This window comes from Lithobates pipiens, unplaced genomic scaffold, assembly GCF_037356315.1.
Source record: "Lithobates pipiens isolate NorthernLeopardFrog02 unplaced genomic scaffold, aLitPip1_a1.2 Scaffold_25, whole genome shotgun sequence".
Taxonomy (NCBI): Eukaryota; Metazoa; Chordata; class Amphibia; order Anura; family Ranidae; genus Lithobates; species Lithobates pipiens.
In genome coordinates this window covers 112,213,025-112,231,513 of record NW_027507787.1, presented here as the reverse complement: position 1 = coordinate 112,231,513, position 18,489 = coordinate 112,213,025, and the positions used below count along the sequence as shown (strand labels likewise).

At 46.6% G+C, this 18,489-nt stretch overlaps 1 protein-coding gene across 2 annotated transcripts in view; it reads right to left on the bottom strand.

Annotated features, from left to right (window-relative positions):
* TMEM132A (transmembrane protein 132A) overlaps positions 1–18,489 on the bottom strand; it is a 408,370-nt gene that overhangs the window by 308,043 nt on the left and 81,838 nt on the right. For both annotated transcript variants that reach the window (XM_077454804.1, XM_077454805.1), the window contains exon 2: positions 18,122–18,333. In XM_077454804.1, coding sequence (XP_077310930.1) covers positions 18,122–18,333 — 212 coding nt within the window. The remainder of the gene's footprint in view (positions 1–18,121; positions 18,334–18,489) is intronic.

Genomic DNA, 18,489 nt, shown 5'->3' with positions numbered 1-18,489 from the left:
TATCTGGACAGTATGCTTAGGGAGACCAGATATGTTCCTGCTTAGGAGATGTATGTTAGCTTGGGGGACTTCAAACTCTACAGGGCTCCAACACACACCCGCTGCTATTCCAACCCTTCACATATTTCCACATAAACTTCCCTCCTGGCATTAAACTTTGCCAGGTATTGTGCTTGGCTTACCACCCCAAACTGATGTTCCTCCCTCAGCTCACCTCTCTCCCTGCATATCCTGTGAGCAGAATAGCTGTGCTCCTCCTCTGGGTTCTCTCATAATATGGCACTGAAGATAGAGGAGGGGGGGGGATTCAGCGGGACACACAGCTCGCAAACTTCAAAGTCTTGCAGGATGCGGCTGCTAACGGGAACCGAGTTCCTGTTGTGTAAAAAGAACAGGAACTCCGTTCCCATGCGCACCCACAGGACTTGAGCCCTGCTTTTGTCCCTCCGCAGTCATCCTGTCGGACTGGGAGTGCTTACCCGAAGCCCCGGGTGGACGAAAAAGTGGAATAGGAGGGCCCTTGCCTGTGGCGTGACTCCTTACCCTTCTTGGACTGGGGGAGCATTGTGCTCTTTTTTTTTTATATATATATATATAATTTTTATTAAAGAATAACAAATACATCAGGTAGTATCGGATAAAGTCATATACTATTTTACATTGTAACATTTGGCATCAATATACAGTGTAAGACTTGAATGAGAATAATACCGTTATAGCGAGCTAACATTTATCATTATGAATAGTGAATAATAACTGTGTCTACTCCAGCTGGTCAACTCGTCTTGGGTCCCTATCTAGCCCCCCCTGGCGCCCAATGAGGCTCACACTGCCCCAGAGGACGATAGACATGGGAAGGGGATTTAAAGCTATCATATATCAACTAATAGTGCTATTTCCAATAATGTCTCGGTTTCCTAACCAGTTATCAGACTCCATATTTTAGGAGTATTGTTGTAGAAGAGATATGTGTAGAATATCAAGAAGGGTAGGGTAGGGGAAGTTGGGGGAGGAGAAATAGGGTTATGTTTTCAATGATCGTACCAGTCTTTCCAACAATTCCAGTTTTTGTCAAAAGTTGTGCAAGAACTATTTCTGATCGACAATAGTCTTTCGTAGTGGTAGTTAAGATTCACTTGTGCCATTACTTCTGAGGGGTTCGGGGAGAGGGTATTTTTCCAGTGCCTGGCTATGATACATTTTGCAGTGGTTAAGATATGAGTGACCACTGATCTATATTGGGAGGGGTAATTATGTATGCCTATATGAAGGAGTGCTAGTGCTGGATTTGGTGTTTGTCCATGACATTCTTAATAATGTCACCCAGCAAAGCTCCAAATAGCCACTCACCAAGGAAGGTCAAATCCGTCAAGGCTTTTTTAGATGCCTGGTCCAGCATTTTAGCCAGTTTAGGCGCCGTAGCACCACTGCCGATACCGATGCTCTGGAGAGCAGTGGTAGTGTATCCAGGGCCCCGTCACAGACATACTTAAAGCCGTGCACCAACTGGTCTGCTAGTTCTACACAGATTGGAGGGGACTGTTGCTTCTCCAATTCACGGTGCAATCGTTTAGCTCACTCAGTAAGGGTCTGCGACACTAGTGACGTGGCCAGTACCGGTCATAGCGCTGACCCCACCACTGTAAACACAGACCAGGCCACTGCCTCAGCCCTCCTGTTGGTAGGGTCCTTAAATGCAAGAGCCCCCTCTACCAGAATTGTGGTTACCTTATTTAACCTGGATACTGGGGGGTCCACGACCATTTTTTAAAGGAGGTTTGAAAAGGTCAGTTGCAGGCTTCCCCATTCCTTGTATATGAACGTATCAAAATAAGCCAGATACGGAAACAACTTTTTTTACGGGCTGGCTTACGGGACCCAAAAGGGACTGCCACCTTAGCAGAGGATCCTGCTGCATACTGTATTTTCAGGGTATCACACACAGCGGTGATAAGTGCTCCAACTATTGCTTTTTCCTGCGTGGGCCCGGGCATAGAATCATCCTCACTGTCCGAACGGTCCTGGTCAGCGTCCTCCGACACATCAGTCACTGCGCAGCCCCGGGTCTGAATCAGAGCTCTCCCCAGAGGAGGGGGGCAAGGGGTGTTTTTTACTCCCCTTGACCGCACCCCGCCTCCACCCTGGCAACGAACGTTTCAAGGACCATCGACAAAGCATCCAAAGGCACTGCACTGTTTGCAGATGAGCCGGTTGCAATTGCAGGGAGATCTGGAGAAGAAACACCGGCTTCTTCCCCAACTTTGCCCCCCCCCCCCCCCCCCATAAAAAAACAAATGTATATCTTTACAAAATTCTTACTTTACACATTTCCCTCTTCCTCCCCCCCCCCCAAGGAAAGTAGTAAACCCCTCCCCCCAACCCTTACACCCTAAACACCCCACTATATTTCTTCATTAATTTGAACATTTTCCACTTTTCCCACTTCTTATGGAAACCCTCACTTCCTCCCTCTTCACCATCCCTAAGCCCTTCCATTGTGTAGGATTTCATCTATTTTGTCAAACCATTCTCTTATTTTTGGGCTTTCCACTTCCTTCCATTTTTTGGGGATCAGACTCTTTGCAGCGTTGATCAAATGTACTATATTCTTTTAATGGGGTATTCATCGCATGGAATAAACAGACCCAGAGGTCTTTGGGCCTCTGAATACTAGTTATCTCCTTTATATACCCTAGTATTTCCTTCCAGTAAGTTTTGATCTTTGGGCAATACCACCAAATATGGGCCATGGTCCCTATTTTCTCACATTTCCCTCCAGCATTCCCCAGTTTGCCCCGTTTGATATTTCGCTAATATGTCCGGTGTCCTATACCACCCGACTAAACACTTATAATTAATTTCAATCATTCCAATGTTTACCGAAGATCCGTGTACCAGTTTTAATATTTTCCCTACTCCCCAATTCTCACCCCCTGGTCCTATTTCCCGCTCCCAATTTTTTTTTTATATATGCCGGGACCTCCAGTCCCTTTTCTTCCACAAGGATTTTATAGATCCACGAGATCCCCCCGTACTGTTTCCACCTCACATAGATGCTCCAAAACTTTAAATTCTTCCCCTCCTCTCAACGGCTTTGGTAACACCTTTGGGGACTTAGGACAAGGTGCTCAATCCCACCCTCCTAGCTGCTACAGACTGAGGGGCCCCCACCGCAGGACTCACCACCCTGACCGAATGCTGCGCCGTGCTGTAGCTGATCGCTGTCTCAGCTCATAAGTGTCCAGGAACAAAAAAGCGCTGTTCACTGTACACAGAGAATGCACTGAAAATGGCAGAGGTCAACGCTATGGTGGCAGCACATGCAGAGCCCACAGACACCAGCAAATAAAAACAGATAACAGCACAGGGACACAGACAACCAGCGCAGCCCCCAATAAAGGATCAGAGCCCCCCGGAGGACCCCCGGCCCAGGCACACACACCACACTACAGCCTAGTCATGCAGCATCCCATACGGGAGGGAGGGAAAACAGGGACAGGTAGAGCGGAAAGGGAGAAGAGGGACCCCCTAATCAACCTCCCAGGGAATGCCCAGCTGCTCTGCCCTGCCGAGACAGAGGGAGCTGTACTAACCATCTGGACGAACTGGAGGCATCCCATCACAGACCCACAACCGAGCAGTACGGGGTGGCTGCAGGCCACGTCACACTGTGACAAAGACATCCATAGTCCGGTCATGTGTGCCCCGGAGTATTTCGATCACCGGCCGTCCCTGGAGCCAGAGGGGCATGTTATGGCCGACCCAGCGCATAGCTAGGTCCTGTACATGCTCGATGGCCAGGCGGGGGAGACTACAAGGATCTATATTATCCAGCCTGTCACCCAGCCGGCTGTTGATAGATCACAGGCTCAAAATCTTGTGTAAAAAGAAAGAAAACTAAAAAAAACCCCAGGGCCTATGGTCCTGCAGGGAGCCTAGGTCCTTCTTCACTAGGACGAAAAAAAATGAGCTTCAGGAAGCAGGCTAAGGGGTTATTGCCAGAGGGACCACCCCCTGGGCAGAACTGTACAGTTCTGTTTTTCACATGTATTACATGTTCTGCCTAGTCTTCTCCTGAAGGTGGCGTAGTAACCCTACGGTCAAGGTTAGTGGAGCTGTGTCTGTCAATGAACGAAAGAGAAAACAAAATAAACTATTCACATCACTAGACGATTAAGCTGCATGGTAAAACATGTTCAATCCCCTCCCAGAAAACCCACCCCCCCGATAGAGTGCCATGTGATGGAAGGTATGTTTGTGACTTATTGTGAATGTAGGGATTGCCTTCCATCACATGGCACTCTATCTGGGGGGTGGGGTTTCTGGGAGGCGATCGGACATGTTTTACCATGCAGCTTAATAGTCTAGTGATGCGCATCGTTTCGTTTATTTTTTCATTTTTTTTAAATAACTAATGTCTTATGTGTGTTTTCTTCTTAGAGCCACAACTGCTTTATGTCCTATTCCATTCCCCTGATGAAGCCATTGTTTTGGCGAAACTAGTAGGGATGAATTGACCTGCTGTTGTAATTTACCATCATTTCTCTGGCTAACAATATATTGTTATGCGCTCCCTTATCATATGTGATCCAGTATATTGTACTTTGGAATTTTAATCAATTATAATAAAATGTATATTTTATCCTAACTATATTGTATTGAATTGTTTGTGGCAATGCAATAATCCCCTCTTCTCTGCTCCTTGTTGTATCCAATCCCTGGGATGAGATGCCTTATCTATTAAGGACATACCAACCACTATTCTTCACCTTAGGACATCTGTCGCCATGCTTCTTGGCTCAATAATGTGCCTAGGGTCAACTGGTCAGACTGAGGAGAAATTGTAACAAAAAAAGTTGATTTTGAAAAAAAGAAAAAAGAAAAAAAAAAAAAGTTGATAGGAAAGAGATTCATCCAGCAGGGATATGAGAAGTTGGCAATATAGAAACACACTGAGGATAAAATCAAACGGAATGAAGACAGAATGATCTACCTATCATTTTGAATTAGAATGCCCAATATGAAGTCAAAAGAATCTTCAAAAAGCATTGAGCCATACTGAAAGCTGATAGACAGCTAGGACAGAGCTTACCTGAATATCCAAGATTTACACTGGAGAGGCAGAACAGTGGTCTGCTTATGTAAACAAGTCTGACCACTGTTCTAAGCTTTTTATTGGATGAGCTTTATTGCAGAAAGTGGAAAAAAAAATCCCCAAAATTGTCTGTCTTTTGTTAGCGCAAAAAATTTAAACCGCAGGAATGATTAAATACCACCAAAAGAAAAATTTGTGGGGGGGGGGGAGACAAATTTTGTTTCATACAGCATGAACGCACATGTGAGTTAATCACTTGACCACTGGGCACTTAAACACCCTTAATAACCAGACCAATTTTCAGCTTTCGGTGCTCTCACATTTTGAATGACAATTACTCAGTCATGCAACACTGGACCTATATGAATTTTTTGTCCTTTTTTTCACACAAATGGAGCTTTCTTTTGGTGGTATTTAATCACCGCTGGGTTTTTTTATTTTTTGTGCTATAAAAGAAAAAATACAAAAAATTCTGTAAAAAAAAGAATTTTTCTTCGTTTCTGTTATAAAATTTAGCAGATTAGTAATTTTTTCTTCATAAATTTTGACCAAAGTTTATACCACTACATATCTTTGGTAAAAATAAGTACAAATTGGTGGATATTATTTGGTCTTTGTGAAAGTTATAGAGTCCACAAGCTATGGTGCCAATATCTGAAAATTGATCACACCTGAAGTACTGACGGCCTATTTCAATTCTTGAGACCCTAACATGCCAGAAAAGTACAAATACCCCCTAAATGACCCCTTTTTGGAAAGAAGACATTCCAAGGTATTTAGTAAGAGGCATGATGAGTTTTTTGAAGTTGTCATTTTTCCCACAATTCTTTGCAAAATCAAGATTTTTTTTTTTTTTTCACAAAATTGTCATATTATCAGTTTATTTCTCACACAGCATATGCATACCACAAATTACACCCCAAAACACATTCTGCTATTACTCCCGAGTATGGTGATACCACATGTGTGAGACTTTTATACAGTGTGGCCACATACAGAGGCCCAACATGCATGGAGCGCCATCAGGCGTTTCTGGAGCACCCAGGACAATTCTGACATTTCTCTCCTACATGTAAAAATCATCATTTATTTGCTAGAAAATTACATAGAATCCCAAAACATTATATATGTTTTTTTAGCAAACACCCTGGAGAATACAATGGTGGTCGTTGCAACTTTTTATCTCGCACGGTATTTGCGCAGCAATTTTTCGAATGCTTTTTTTGGAAAAAAAAGTTTTGTGCTTAAAAAAAAAAAAAAAAAAAAAAATAAACACACAGTAAAGTTACCCAATTTTTGCATAATGTGAAAGATGAAGTTACATCGAGTAAATCGATACCTAACATGTCACTCTTCAAAATTGCACAGGCTCGTGGAATGGCGCCAAACGTCGCTACTTAAAAACCCCCATAGGCAACGATTAAATTTTTTTTTTACTGGTTATATGTTTTGAGTTACAGAGGAGGTCTAGGGCTAGAATTATTGCTCTCGCTCCAACGTTCGCAGCGATACCTCACATGTGTGGTTTGAACACCGTTTTCATATGTGGGCGGGACTTACGTATGCGTTCGCTTCTGCATGCGAGCACATGGGGACAGGGGCGCTTTTAAAAAAAATATATATATTTTATTGTTCATTTTACTTTATTTATTTTAGTTTGACATTTTTTTCCCCAAAAATAATTTTTTTTATCACTTTTATTCCTATTACAAGGAATGTAAACATCCCTTGTAATAGGAATATGGCATGACAGGTCCTCTTTACAGTGAGATATGGAGTCAATAAGACCCCGCATCCCATCTCTAAGCTGGGAAGCCTGAAAAAAAATAAAAATAAAAAGATTCTGGATTTGATCGTATTGGCGAGTCGGTAGAAGCATCGGAGGGCGGCGGAAGGGGGGGTGTCTATGGCTGAGTATCTCAGAGTATGGCGTTGCAGAGTATTGCGTTGCAGAGCATTGCAGGATATTGGAGAGTGTTGCACGGTATTGGCGGGTGTTGCAGGGCATTGCAGAGTGTTGCAGGGTATTGTTGGGTGTTGCAGAGCGTTGCAGAGTGTTGCAGAGCGTTGCAGGGTATTGCAGAGTATTGCAGGGTATTGCAGAGTATTGCAGGGTATTGCAGAGTAATGCAGGGTATTGCAGAGTAATGCAGGGTATTGCAGAGTATTGCAGAGTATTGCAAAGTATTGCAGTGTAATGCAGAGTATTGCAGTGTAATGCAGGGTATTGCAGAGTAATGCAGAGTATTGCAGGGTATTGCAGGGTATTGCAGGGTATTGCAGGGTATTGCAGGGTAATGCAGAGTAATGCAGAGTAATGCAGAGTAATGCAGAGTAATGCAGAGTATTGCAGAGTATTGCAGGGTATTGCAGAGTAATGGCAGGGTATTGCAGAGTATTTGCAGGGAATTGAGGGGTTAATTTTCGGTGAGCAGCGATGTGGGCACTGCAGATGCAGCCCACATTGCTGCTGACACCGATCTCTTCCCCCTCCGCTGTTCTGAATCGGTACAGAGAGAGGGAGGGAGGAACCGGCGTCATAACACGACGCCGGTTTGTTTACAAGTGATCACTCCGTCATTTGACGGAGCGATCACGTGGTAAACGGCCGCTATGAGCGCCCGTTTACCGTGATGCGCCGGGTCCCGTGGACCCGGCGGTCACGGATGCTCTCGAGTGCGCGCCCCAGGGGGCGCGCGAGAGCGGAATTCTGGGAGGACGTCATATGAGGGCCTCCCAGAGTTAAGAAACCGCCCTGTAGCCGTCATTCGGCTATAGGGCGGTTATTAAGTGGTTAAAGCAACGCAGTGCCGTATGGCTTGGTCATGAAGGGGGTAAAGCCTTCCGTGGCTGAATTGGTTCATTTTATTGTGATTTAATTTAATATATTTAATCTATTTTGAGATGTAGGAATTAAATTTTTTTTTTTTTTTTTTTTTTACGTATTTTAGATAAATTGAACTACAATAGTACCTTGGGTTACGAGCATAATTCGTTCCAGAAGCATGCTTGTAATCCAAAGCTCTCGTATATCAAAGCAAATTTTCCCATAAGAATCAATAGAAACTCAATTTGTTCCAGTATCACTGCTAGCGTATGCAATTTATTTTTTTAAAGTCAGCAACTACAAATACTGCAGCTGCTGACTTTTAATATATGGACACTTACCTTCCCAGGGCTCCCGGGATGCCCACACTCTGAGCCGATCTGTCCCTCGGCTCCCGGGTGGAGGCGCAGGCATCTTCGGTAAGGGAATCAGGAAGTGAAGCCTTGTGACTTCACAGCCCGGTTCCCTACTGCGCAATCTCCCCGGTCCCAGCTGTCTTCTGGGACCACCCATGTCTCTCCCAGAAGACAGTGGGGGGGGGGGGGGCAGAGAAGGGGCCTAACATGGCGTAGATCGCCACTGATACTGCGGCGATCTATGCCCGTAAGTGGGAACAAATACCTGGATTTTACAGGTATCTTTTACCCCCCCCCCCCCCCCGAAAGGTGGCAAATGTGACACCAAAAAGCAGAAGTTGCATTTTTGGGTGGAACTCCGCTTTAAACATGGGGAGAAAAACATCTGCCTGTTGGCCCAGCACGGCCGATACCTCACTACCATTTCAGAAAAACAGTTTCCCACTGGGGAAAGGGACTCCGCCAGGGAGGACATCTTGAAAGCGTTTCGCCAGTACTATAGCTCACTCCGTATATCTACGCCCTCCTCTTACTTCAGCCCTTAAGTGTCTCTCTCAGACCAGGTGGCTTTCAGATGAACGTTCTGACTTGGTACGCCCTGTTATCCTTGAAGATGTTACTGCAGTATTACAATCTTTTCCGCCAGGGCGGGCTCCAGGCCAGGACAGTTTACCCATTGATTTCTACAAGGCCCATAGTGATCTTCTTGTCCCCATTCTACCTTCCCTGTTTACGCAATGCTTGGCAGAGGGAACCATCCCTACTTTGATAAATCACACACAGTGCTCATTTTATAAACCTCCCAAAGACCCTGGACCCTGTGCCTCATTTGGGCCCATTGCGCTACTTAATGCCGATTTTAAAATCTTGACCTAACTCCTTGCCTTGCATTTGCAGAATACAGTATATTGCCTACGTTTATAGATCTGGACCAAACTGGATTTATGGCCCATAGAGCCACTGACATACATCTTCCAACCAGGAGTGGTGGCCTCCTTAGACATAGAAAAGGCCTTCCACACAATTGAATGGTCATTCCTGTGGGAAGGACTCATGAGAATGTGGTTTCCATTACTTTTTATTAACTGGTTGTAAGTACTATATAAATGTCCCACGGCCTTGGTTAGGTTGGGGGTAGCCTGGTCACTCCTTTCCTTCTTTACAGAGGTTACCAGTGCTGTCCACTTTCTCCAGCCCTGCTCTACATAGCAGTTGAACCTGTGGCTGGCCCCTTTGTATTTCATCAGAGATTAGAGGCCTTTGGGTGGGTTGGCTGGAGGAGAGTGTTGTCTTGTATGCCGACTATATCCTTTTGTTCCTTAATGATGCAGGCCTCTTACTGCAGGGTGCGCTCTGGGTGTTGAACTCCCACTCCAATTACGGGACTCAAGGTACACTGGACCAAGTCCTTCCTGTTTTCTACTGATCCCGATACCTGAACTTCGGCCCCACCAGACCTACCATTGCATTGGTTGGAGGAGTTCAAGTACATGGGAGTGCAGATTTCACATAAAGCTTCAGATTTTCTCTCCCGTACGCAATGACATTAGGCTGAGGTTGAAGGCATGGGAATCACTGCCATTGCCGCTTCTGGGACAGATTAACTTTACTAAGATGAAATGCTTGCCCAAATTCTTATGCTTATTTTGCCAATTCCCTACTTGGATCCCAAAATCCTTTTTTTAATTGCTTACATCAACTTTTCTCCACGTTCCTCTGGCAATGTAAACCTTTGAGGGATTAAATTAACCACCTTGATGCACCATTCTTCCGAGGGGGGTTTAGCATTTCCTGATTGCCACAAATATGTCCTAGCTTCCCTGTTAGTTACTGCTCCCTGGTGACTTTCCCCAGATAAAATAGAATTTTTGTACTCACCATAAAATCCTTTTCTCTGAAGTTCATTGATGGGCACAGCATCTCCATCTTGACCTTAGGGTTTTAAACGCCCCTTTAGGAGAGGACAATGTAGAAAGTGTTAAAAACAGCAACACCTGCACAGTACCTCCCAGGGGGTGGTTCTACTGGCTATAACCCCTCACACTGCATCCAGCAGCTCAGTTTGTCAAAAGCAAAAATAGGAGGGTTGGGTGCTGTGTCCATCACTTAACTTGAGAAAAGTATTTTACGGCGAGTACAAAAATCCTATTTTCTTTCGTTCATTGACAAACACAGCATCTTCACCTTAGGGACCTCCCCAATCGTTGTCAAAGAAACAAGGGGTGGGAACAGCAAGAATATAACTCCACCCATAACAACCAGACCTCCTCAACGGAGGAGTTACAACCTTAAACAGCTGCCTGCAAAACCTTGCGGCCGAAGCAAGCACCCTCACATCAACCTTGAAAAATTTTGTGAAAGTGTGAACGGATGACCAGGTCACTGCCTTACACACCTGGGAAACAGATGCTTGATGTCGGAAAGCCCAAGAGGCACAAGTTGCTCTTGTAGAATGTGCAGTGACAGAAAAGGGAGGTGCCCGCCTCCTTATGGCATAAGCCTGAACCACAATCTGTCTGATCCGCAAAAAAATGGTGGCCGATGAGACCACCAATCCCTGCTTCGGACCAGCCGATACAAACAGCGGGTCCGATCCACCCACAGAGCATAGACCACATCCAAGGAATGCAAAGACACCTCTTTGGGTTGTGATGGCCGAGGACATAAGGACAGAAGCGCATTGTCCTCATTTAGATGAAAGGCCGAAACAACCTTTGGCAGAAATTAAGACTGCGGATGCAGTACCGCTTTATCCTTGTGGCAGTTTCTGAAGCACAGAGAGCACCAGATTCAAATCCCATGGAGGTAGCAGTGGTCGAACAGGAGGGGCACCCTGAACAAACATACTCACCAATGAATGAGTCGCCAAGGGTCACTGGAAAAAAAAAAAAAAAAAAGACAGCCAAAGCGGATATCTGCCCTTTGATGGTGCTTAAAGAGGAAGTAAACCCTTCCAAACAACTTGGACCTATAGGTAAGCCTAGATTAAGGCTTACCTGTAGGTCCAAGCAATATCTCCTAAACCTATATGGTTTAGGAGATATTTGCCCGAAAATGGGCACCGCTGTCTACGGCGCATGCGCCGTAGACAGCGGCGCGCAGGCGCACTAAATGCGGCAAATCCAAGAATGGATTTGCCAAATTTGTCGACTACCGTGCGCATGCGCGGGAGTGACGTCATCGCGGCTTTGCCGTATGACAGCGGCGGAGCTGCGAGGCGCGACTCCCGTGCGCATGCGCGGGAGTGACATCATCGCGGTAGCGCCGCTGTGATTCGTCGGAGCTGCGAGACGCCACAAGCAACATGGATGCGGCGGACTACAGGGGACAGCGGCGACTTCGCTGGCTCCTGTGTCAGGTAAGTGACACATAATGAGCTACTATGCGATGCATAGTAGTCCATTATGCTTTACCTTTGCAGGGAAAAAAAGAGGAAGTAAACCCATCAGGGTTTACTTCCTCTTTAAAGCAAGTTTATGATCCACTCCTCGCTGCAAAAACAGCAGGATCCTGGAAATAGAGTATGTGTTCAGACGCCACCCCCGTCACCTCACACATGGAGATGTTGGCCTTCCACGTACGGTGATAAATCTTAAGAGAAGATGACATCTGTGTCCTCAATATAGTGGATATTACCGAGTCCGACAGACCACTGTCCCTTAGCACCTGGCTTTCAACAGCAATGCCATTAAAGCAAGTGACGGAAAAGCAGGGTGAAATATTGGACCTTAGGACAGAAGGTCCTTTCATATCGGCAGTCACCAAGGAACATCCACCACCAATCATACTATGTCGGCGTACCATAGATGCCGAGGCCAATCTGGGACAATCAGAATTACCGGAATCCCCTCGGCCTCCACTCTGTGAAGCAGACTTGGTAGAAGTTTGCGTGGGGAAAAGCATAAAATCGCCGATAATGCCCCCATGGAGCCACCAACATGTCTGCCGCTTCCGCCCAGGGATCCTTTGACCTGGCCACAAACCTCTGTACCTTCCGATTGAGTCGAGAAGCCAGGAGATCCACATCTGGCGTGCTCCACCATAGGCAAAGGAGCCGAAATACATCTGGATGTAGTGACCATTCCACTTGGTCCAGCAGGTAGTCCGCTTGCCAGTTTTCTACGCCCGGAATGTACACAGCCGACAGAGCTGGCACGTGCCGCTCCTTCTTCCTCCTTGATGGTTGACATATGCCACCGCCATGGTATTGTCTGACTGGACGCTGACCGGGTGCCCCTGTGACCATGTGGAGAGGCACCGCCTGATTGTCCGAAATTCCATCACGTCGATCGGCAGGTGTGATTCTTCCTGGGTCCAGCGACCCTGGGTTGACTGTATGCCCCCCCCCCCCCCAACCAGTCAGGCTGGCGTCTGTTGTGATAACCATCCAATGAAAAGGAAGTAACGACTTCCCGGACCCAAGGGCCAGCGACCTTGGCCACCAGAGCAGGGAATCCCTAACTAGCTGGCTCATCTGAATCTGACAATCCAGGGACAACAGAGATTTGACCCATTTTAACAGGATCTCCTTTTGCAAGACTCGAGTGTGGAATTGTGCATACGGTACCGCCTCAAAAGTGGCTACCATGAGACCCAGGACTCGCATGCAAAAACACAGCTACAACCACCTGCAGGACACCAACAACTTCACCGCAGCTTGAAGAGTCTGTAGCTTCTCCGAAGAGAGAAAGACTCTAGCCTCCGAGGAGTCCAGAAGCAGACCCAGGTACTCCAGGTGTTGAATCGCACTAACACCGACTTCTGTAGGTTCAGTACCCAACCAAACTCCCAAAGAGTTTGCATAGTGATTGCCACATCCTCCCTTAATTCTGAGGCAGAAGGTGATCTCAGAAGGAGGAAGTCCAGGTAACTCACAATTGCGATCCCTCGCTGCCTTAGCAAAGCCAAAATTGGGGCTAGCACCTTGGTGAAGACCCTCAGTGCCAACACCAGGCCAAAAGGGAAAGCTACAAATTGGTAGTGCTCGTCCCCGACCGCAAATCACAGAAACCTCTGATGCTTGATGCATATGGGGACATGCAAGTATGCGTCTTTGATGTCCAGAGATGCCAGGAAATCCCCCTGGAGTGCAGTGACCACTGAGCGAACAGATTCCATCCTGAGCCTTTGTACCTTCACAAAGCTGTCGAGGGCCTTGAGGTCCAGGACCAGGCTGTCAGGGCTAGCTTAGCCCTTCTTTCTCTGGGCTGGCTGGTCAGCTGTCAGCTAATTGCCAGTTCTCATCTCTCGCCACAGTTAACTAGCTGTTCCTGATCCTGCTCGCCAGACCTGCCTACTTAAAGCTGTCAAGCTCACTTCATCTCTGCTTTCGCCTTGGTCACATCACAAGAAACCATCTCCTGCATTCCTGTTTAAAGACTGGCTTGCTGACATCCCTTCTGGTTCCTTGTCCTACTTGCTGTTCCTCCACTTGGACCCCTGATTTCTGGCCTGGCTGACTACTCGATCCGGTTACTGGACTCTGGCTACGCTTACTCTATTTACCTTTTTATTTTATTTTTATTAATAAACAAGTGTGATTTAATTGTACTTCTGGTTCATGGTTTCTGACACGGACTGACCCCTTCCTTCTTTGGGACTACAAACAGATTGGAGTAGAATTTTTTTTATTGATTTTCTTTATTTTTACACTGTAAACATCCCTTGTAATAGAAAAAACCCCTTGTAATAGAAAAAAAAACATGACAGGTCCTCTTAAATATGAGATCTGGGGGTCAAAAAGTCCTCAGATCGGATTGGACTAAAATGCAAAAAAAAAAAAAAAATGACATTTAAAAAAAAAAAATACCTTTAAGAGGTATGGGCGGAAGTGACGTTTTGACGTCGCTTCTGCCCTCCCATGGTATAGAGACGAGTGGGGACCATCTTAGCCTCACTCGTCTCCATACCCAGCTAGCGAAAGGACCCGATCGGCTCCGGTAAGCGGCGGAAGGTGCGGGAGGGTCACGATCTCGTGGCGAATCCGAAGCGGAAACCACCGTTATCGTACAGCCGATCGGCGCCTGAAGAGATGGATATCTCGGTTGTGGCAGCAGCTGCTGCCGTTACTGAGATATCCCTCTTCAAAAATAGGACGTACATCGTCGTGCGCTGGTCGGTAAGTGGTTAACCTGCTGTATCATTTTGTTTTAATTAACTCCATAGTAAGTTGTAGGATGATTAGGTTTAACTATAGATAGTAGCATAAGATTGTAGAGGAAACCCTGATTAGCCAAAATAAAGTACCATCGTGTGCCAGGCACGCTATCCATGTTTCCTCAGCCAATAGAAGCGTAGAGTCTGTATTATTGTAGGTATTAGAAGGGGGAATTTACATTTCTTTGTGTGATTCTTACTGCATCTTTTGGCTTGTAAGCTTCTCCCTGTTGTGTGACACATCAGAAATAAATTGTCTGCTTCTCAATACACCTGGAGTTTGACTGATCACAAGAGAAGAAGATTCCTAACATTAACACTGGCCACAATGCTGACCCCACCACCGTAAATATTGACCGGGTAACCGCCTCGGCCCTTCTGTCGGCATGGTCCTTGAAAGCAGGAGTCCCTTCCTAAGGTAATTGTGGTTACCTTATTTAACCTGGCTATCGGGGGGTCAACAATCGGATGAGATGTCCATTTCTTCAGGAAACTCTCCAAGGGGTAACGCACCACCATGCATTTCGGGACTGAAAAGGCCGGTGCGGTTTTCCCCACTCCTTGTAAATAAACTTATCAAAATAAGTTGGGTAAGAAAACATCTTAGCCGTGCGGGCCAGCTTGTGGGACCCAAAAGGTGCCGACACCTCTGTAGATGCCCCAACCGTATCCCGCACCGCTGTAATAAGTGCTCCTACAAGCGCCTTTTCCTGCGCTGAGCCAGACATGGAGTCATCCTCACTGTCCGAGCGGTCCTGGTCTGCATCCTCTGATATGTCATAACAGGGGCCGCCTGTCACAGCGAGTCTGAATCAGAGCTTTCTCCAGAAGAAGGTGGGGGAAGGGGGCGTTTTTTACCCCCCTTGCACCCGCACACCATTTCCACCCTGGCAACAAAAGGCCTCCAGGACCTCCAACGGAGCGTCCATAGGCACCGCAGGTGCAGGGGAACCAGTTGCAATAACAGGGGTGTCTGGGGAAGAAGCGCCAGCTTCCAACGCCATGCTGACCCACATTTGCCTGTCACCACTTAGAGACCTAAAGCAAGTCACGCAAAATGTCCACCCTCCTGCTACAGACTGAGGGCCCCCCGCCCCGCGCAGCACTCACCACCCTGGTCCAGGTACTGTGCTGTGCTGCTGCTGTCTGCTCTCCCCTGTGTCATCCACAAGGTGTCTGTGTGAAAAGCGTGCTGTTCTAGAAGGAAACAAGCACCCAGCTCTAGAGGCAAAACTACCTGAGGCTACTAGAAAATGGCCGCTGGCCACCTCAGCAAAAACATCTGAAGGCATTGAGAAAATGGCCGCCGATCTACCAAAAAATGTCCGAAAGGCAAAAACTGTCTGTGGCTACAAAAAAAAAATGGTGCGGCCCCAGGAAAATGGCCGTGGAGCGTGTGTCGGCCTCCCCACATGTCACACACAGCACAAACACCCCACCGTGGCCCAGAAACAGGGAAGAGGATCGGCAGACACCCCCCCCCCCAACACCCAGAGGCCCCCCCTGGAGGACCCCCGGCCAGATATGTGCACCTCACCCCATGTGCCCAGTCACACAGCAGCCCATAGGAGGAGGAAAGGGACAAGGAGAGAAGAAAGGGAGAGTGAAAGACCCCCTTGACCTTCCAGGGAATGCCCAGCTGCTCCATCCTGCCGAGACAGGTGGAACCATACTTACCCCTCCTGCAGGGACTGCTGGATGCATTCCACAGACCAATCCATCACCCAAGCAGTACGGGGTGGCTGCCGGCCATGGCACACTGTGACACAGACAGCAGTAGCCCGGTCATATGTGTGCCCCGGAGCATATAGCTCACGGAATCAGACAGAGCATGTAGTGGCTAACCCAGCGCATAGCTAGGGCCTGCTCACACTCAATGGCCAGGCTGGGATCAAGGATCTATATTATGCAGCCTGTCACCCGGCCTGGCTGTTGATTATAGATCACAGGATTCAAAAATGCAGAAAAAAAAGAAAAAAAATTCCCAGGACCAATGGTCTCACCGGAAGCCAGGTCCTTCTACACTAGGCAGAAAAAAAACTGAGCTGCTGGATGCAATGTGAGGAGTTATAGCCAGTAGGACCACCCCCTGGGCGGAACTGTGCAGGTGCGACACTTCCTGCCTAGTCCGATCCCTTAGGTCAAGATAAAGATGCTGTCTCCGTCAATAAACGAAAGAGAAATCTAATTTTAATCTAAATGTTAGAGGTGGCAGTGGTTCATTTCCTCAAGGCCTTGCAATTTCTTCTGTTTAGAGGGCCAAGAGCCCCTTACTCCTGGACTCCCTCCATGTCCACTAACATTAGTGCTTGGAGAGCAGGTTTAATATATGAAAATTACCTCAGACACAAGGTATCACCTAATGCCCCACCCAAAAGCACCTTGTCCCCATGTTGGGGCAGGACACAATGGGGTGGGGACATCACAAGGGTTGGGACCTCCGGATGACAGCACCAGGTGGCCCCGCCCCATGGCTATATAAGTATTTGCACATGGTGGCCCTAGCATTACACTGGGAGAAAGCGTCAAGAGAACATCGGAGGTAGAACAGGGGGAGATAACAGCGAAGAGAGGCGACCCAGCAGCAGAAGACAGCAGAGAGAGAACAGGCAGAGAGAGGAGAATTGGCAGCGGAAGAAGACATCAGCAGAGAGGAGAAGAACCGGAGGGTGAAGACATCGCCCGAGGGAGAAGAAATCGGAAGAGACGAAAGCTGCTTTAATTACTGCTGTATGGTTTTATTTTTGACACTTTTGGTGAACGGGTAGGGAAATATACCCCAAACTCATTCACATAGGGTGGAGGGGGGTAGGATCTGGGGGGCTTCCAGATACTGATAAGCCAACACCCCCCCCCCCCCGACCCTGACAAACAGCCAGTGTTGTTGGGAAGAGTTCCTTGTTCCCATCAACATGGTGACAAAGTGCTTTGGGATCATGTGGCCTGGTATAGTCCAGGAGGGGGGGCGGGCACTAGTCTTCCGCCCCCTCCCTCAGCTGCAAGCTCGGATAAGGGTATGGATTTTGTAGGGGAGCCCAAGCCAAATTTTTTTATTATTTTATTTTTTTTTCATTTTGGAGAGGGTTCCCCTTCTAGGTCCTCAATGGATCATGAGTTGGCTTCTGGTGCGACTTCTCTTCAAATCAATGGGCTCTCGTAGGGAACCATTGATAGCTAAAAACGTGCATTAACACCAATGCAAAAAGCTACTAAAAGCACATTTTGGGCAGTAGGGCAGGGGACACTAAAAGCAGGGATCAACACCCTGCCTAAACAAAGCATTTGTGTTTGTCTTTTTTCTGGTCATTTATTGTGTGCATCCAGAGGAGCACTCAAACTTTTCCTGTTTTTATTATTCAGTTTTCCAGGTGTCATTTTGTGCCGTTTCTAATATATAGACCCTTTGATGGGGGAAGAGTTTTTTTAACTGCTTTATCTGCCTTTTTAACCACAGAGCCCTCCCCTAGGGGCAATGGAAAATATGGAGATTGAATACTTGCAAGGGTAACTTAAATTATTACAGAAGTAAAATGAATGTATTAGTGCTGCAGAGTGTACAAAATCTGGTTCTTGAGTATATAGACTAAAGATTCCTTAGTGAGCACTACAATACTTTTCCAGATGGTAATACATTACAGTCTTGAAACATAATTGCATGTACACTAATGAATATGCTTGTTCTCTTACCTCTTGTTTTTGTACATGCTGAAATGATGCACGTACATATGGCTCTTTATTTCCAAGACGGGTTACCAAGAACGTCTCTTTGTGCAGATCACTTTGTGACGAGATCACAGATTCTTCATCAGGCACTGTATGTTGTAATCTGAAATATTGTGCTGCATCTTTAACCTCCAGGGTGAAAGGAGTAGCTGGAATCCCTGAAGATGTCGTGATGACTGCAAAAAAAAAAAATTAGACAAATAGCAAAAAACATTCTAAAACTACATTTGCTTTATTCAAAGATCTGCATGGAAAGGCATGAACGTATCTTCTTTAAATGATAAACAAACAGAAGGATCTTGAGTACTGCCATACTTTGTTATGAAATGGCA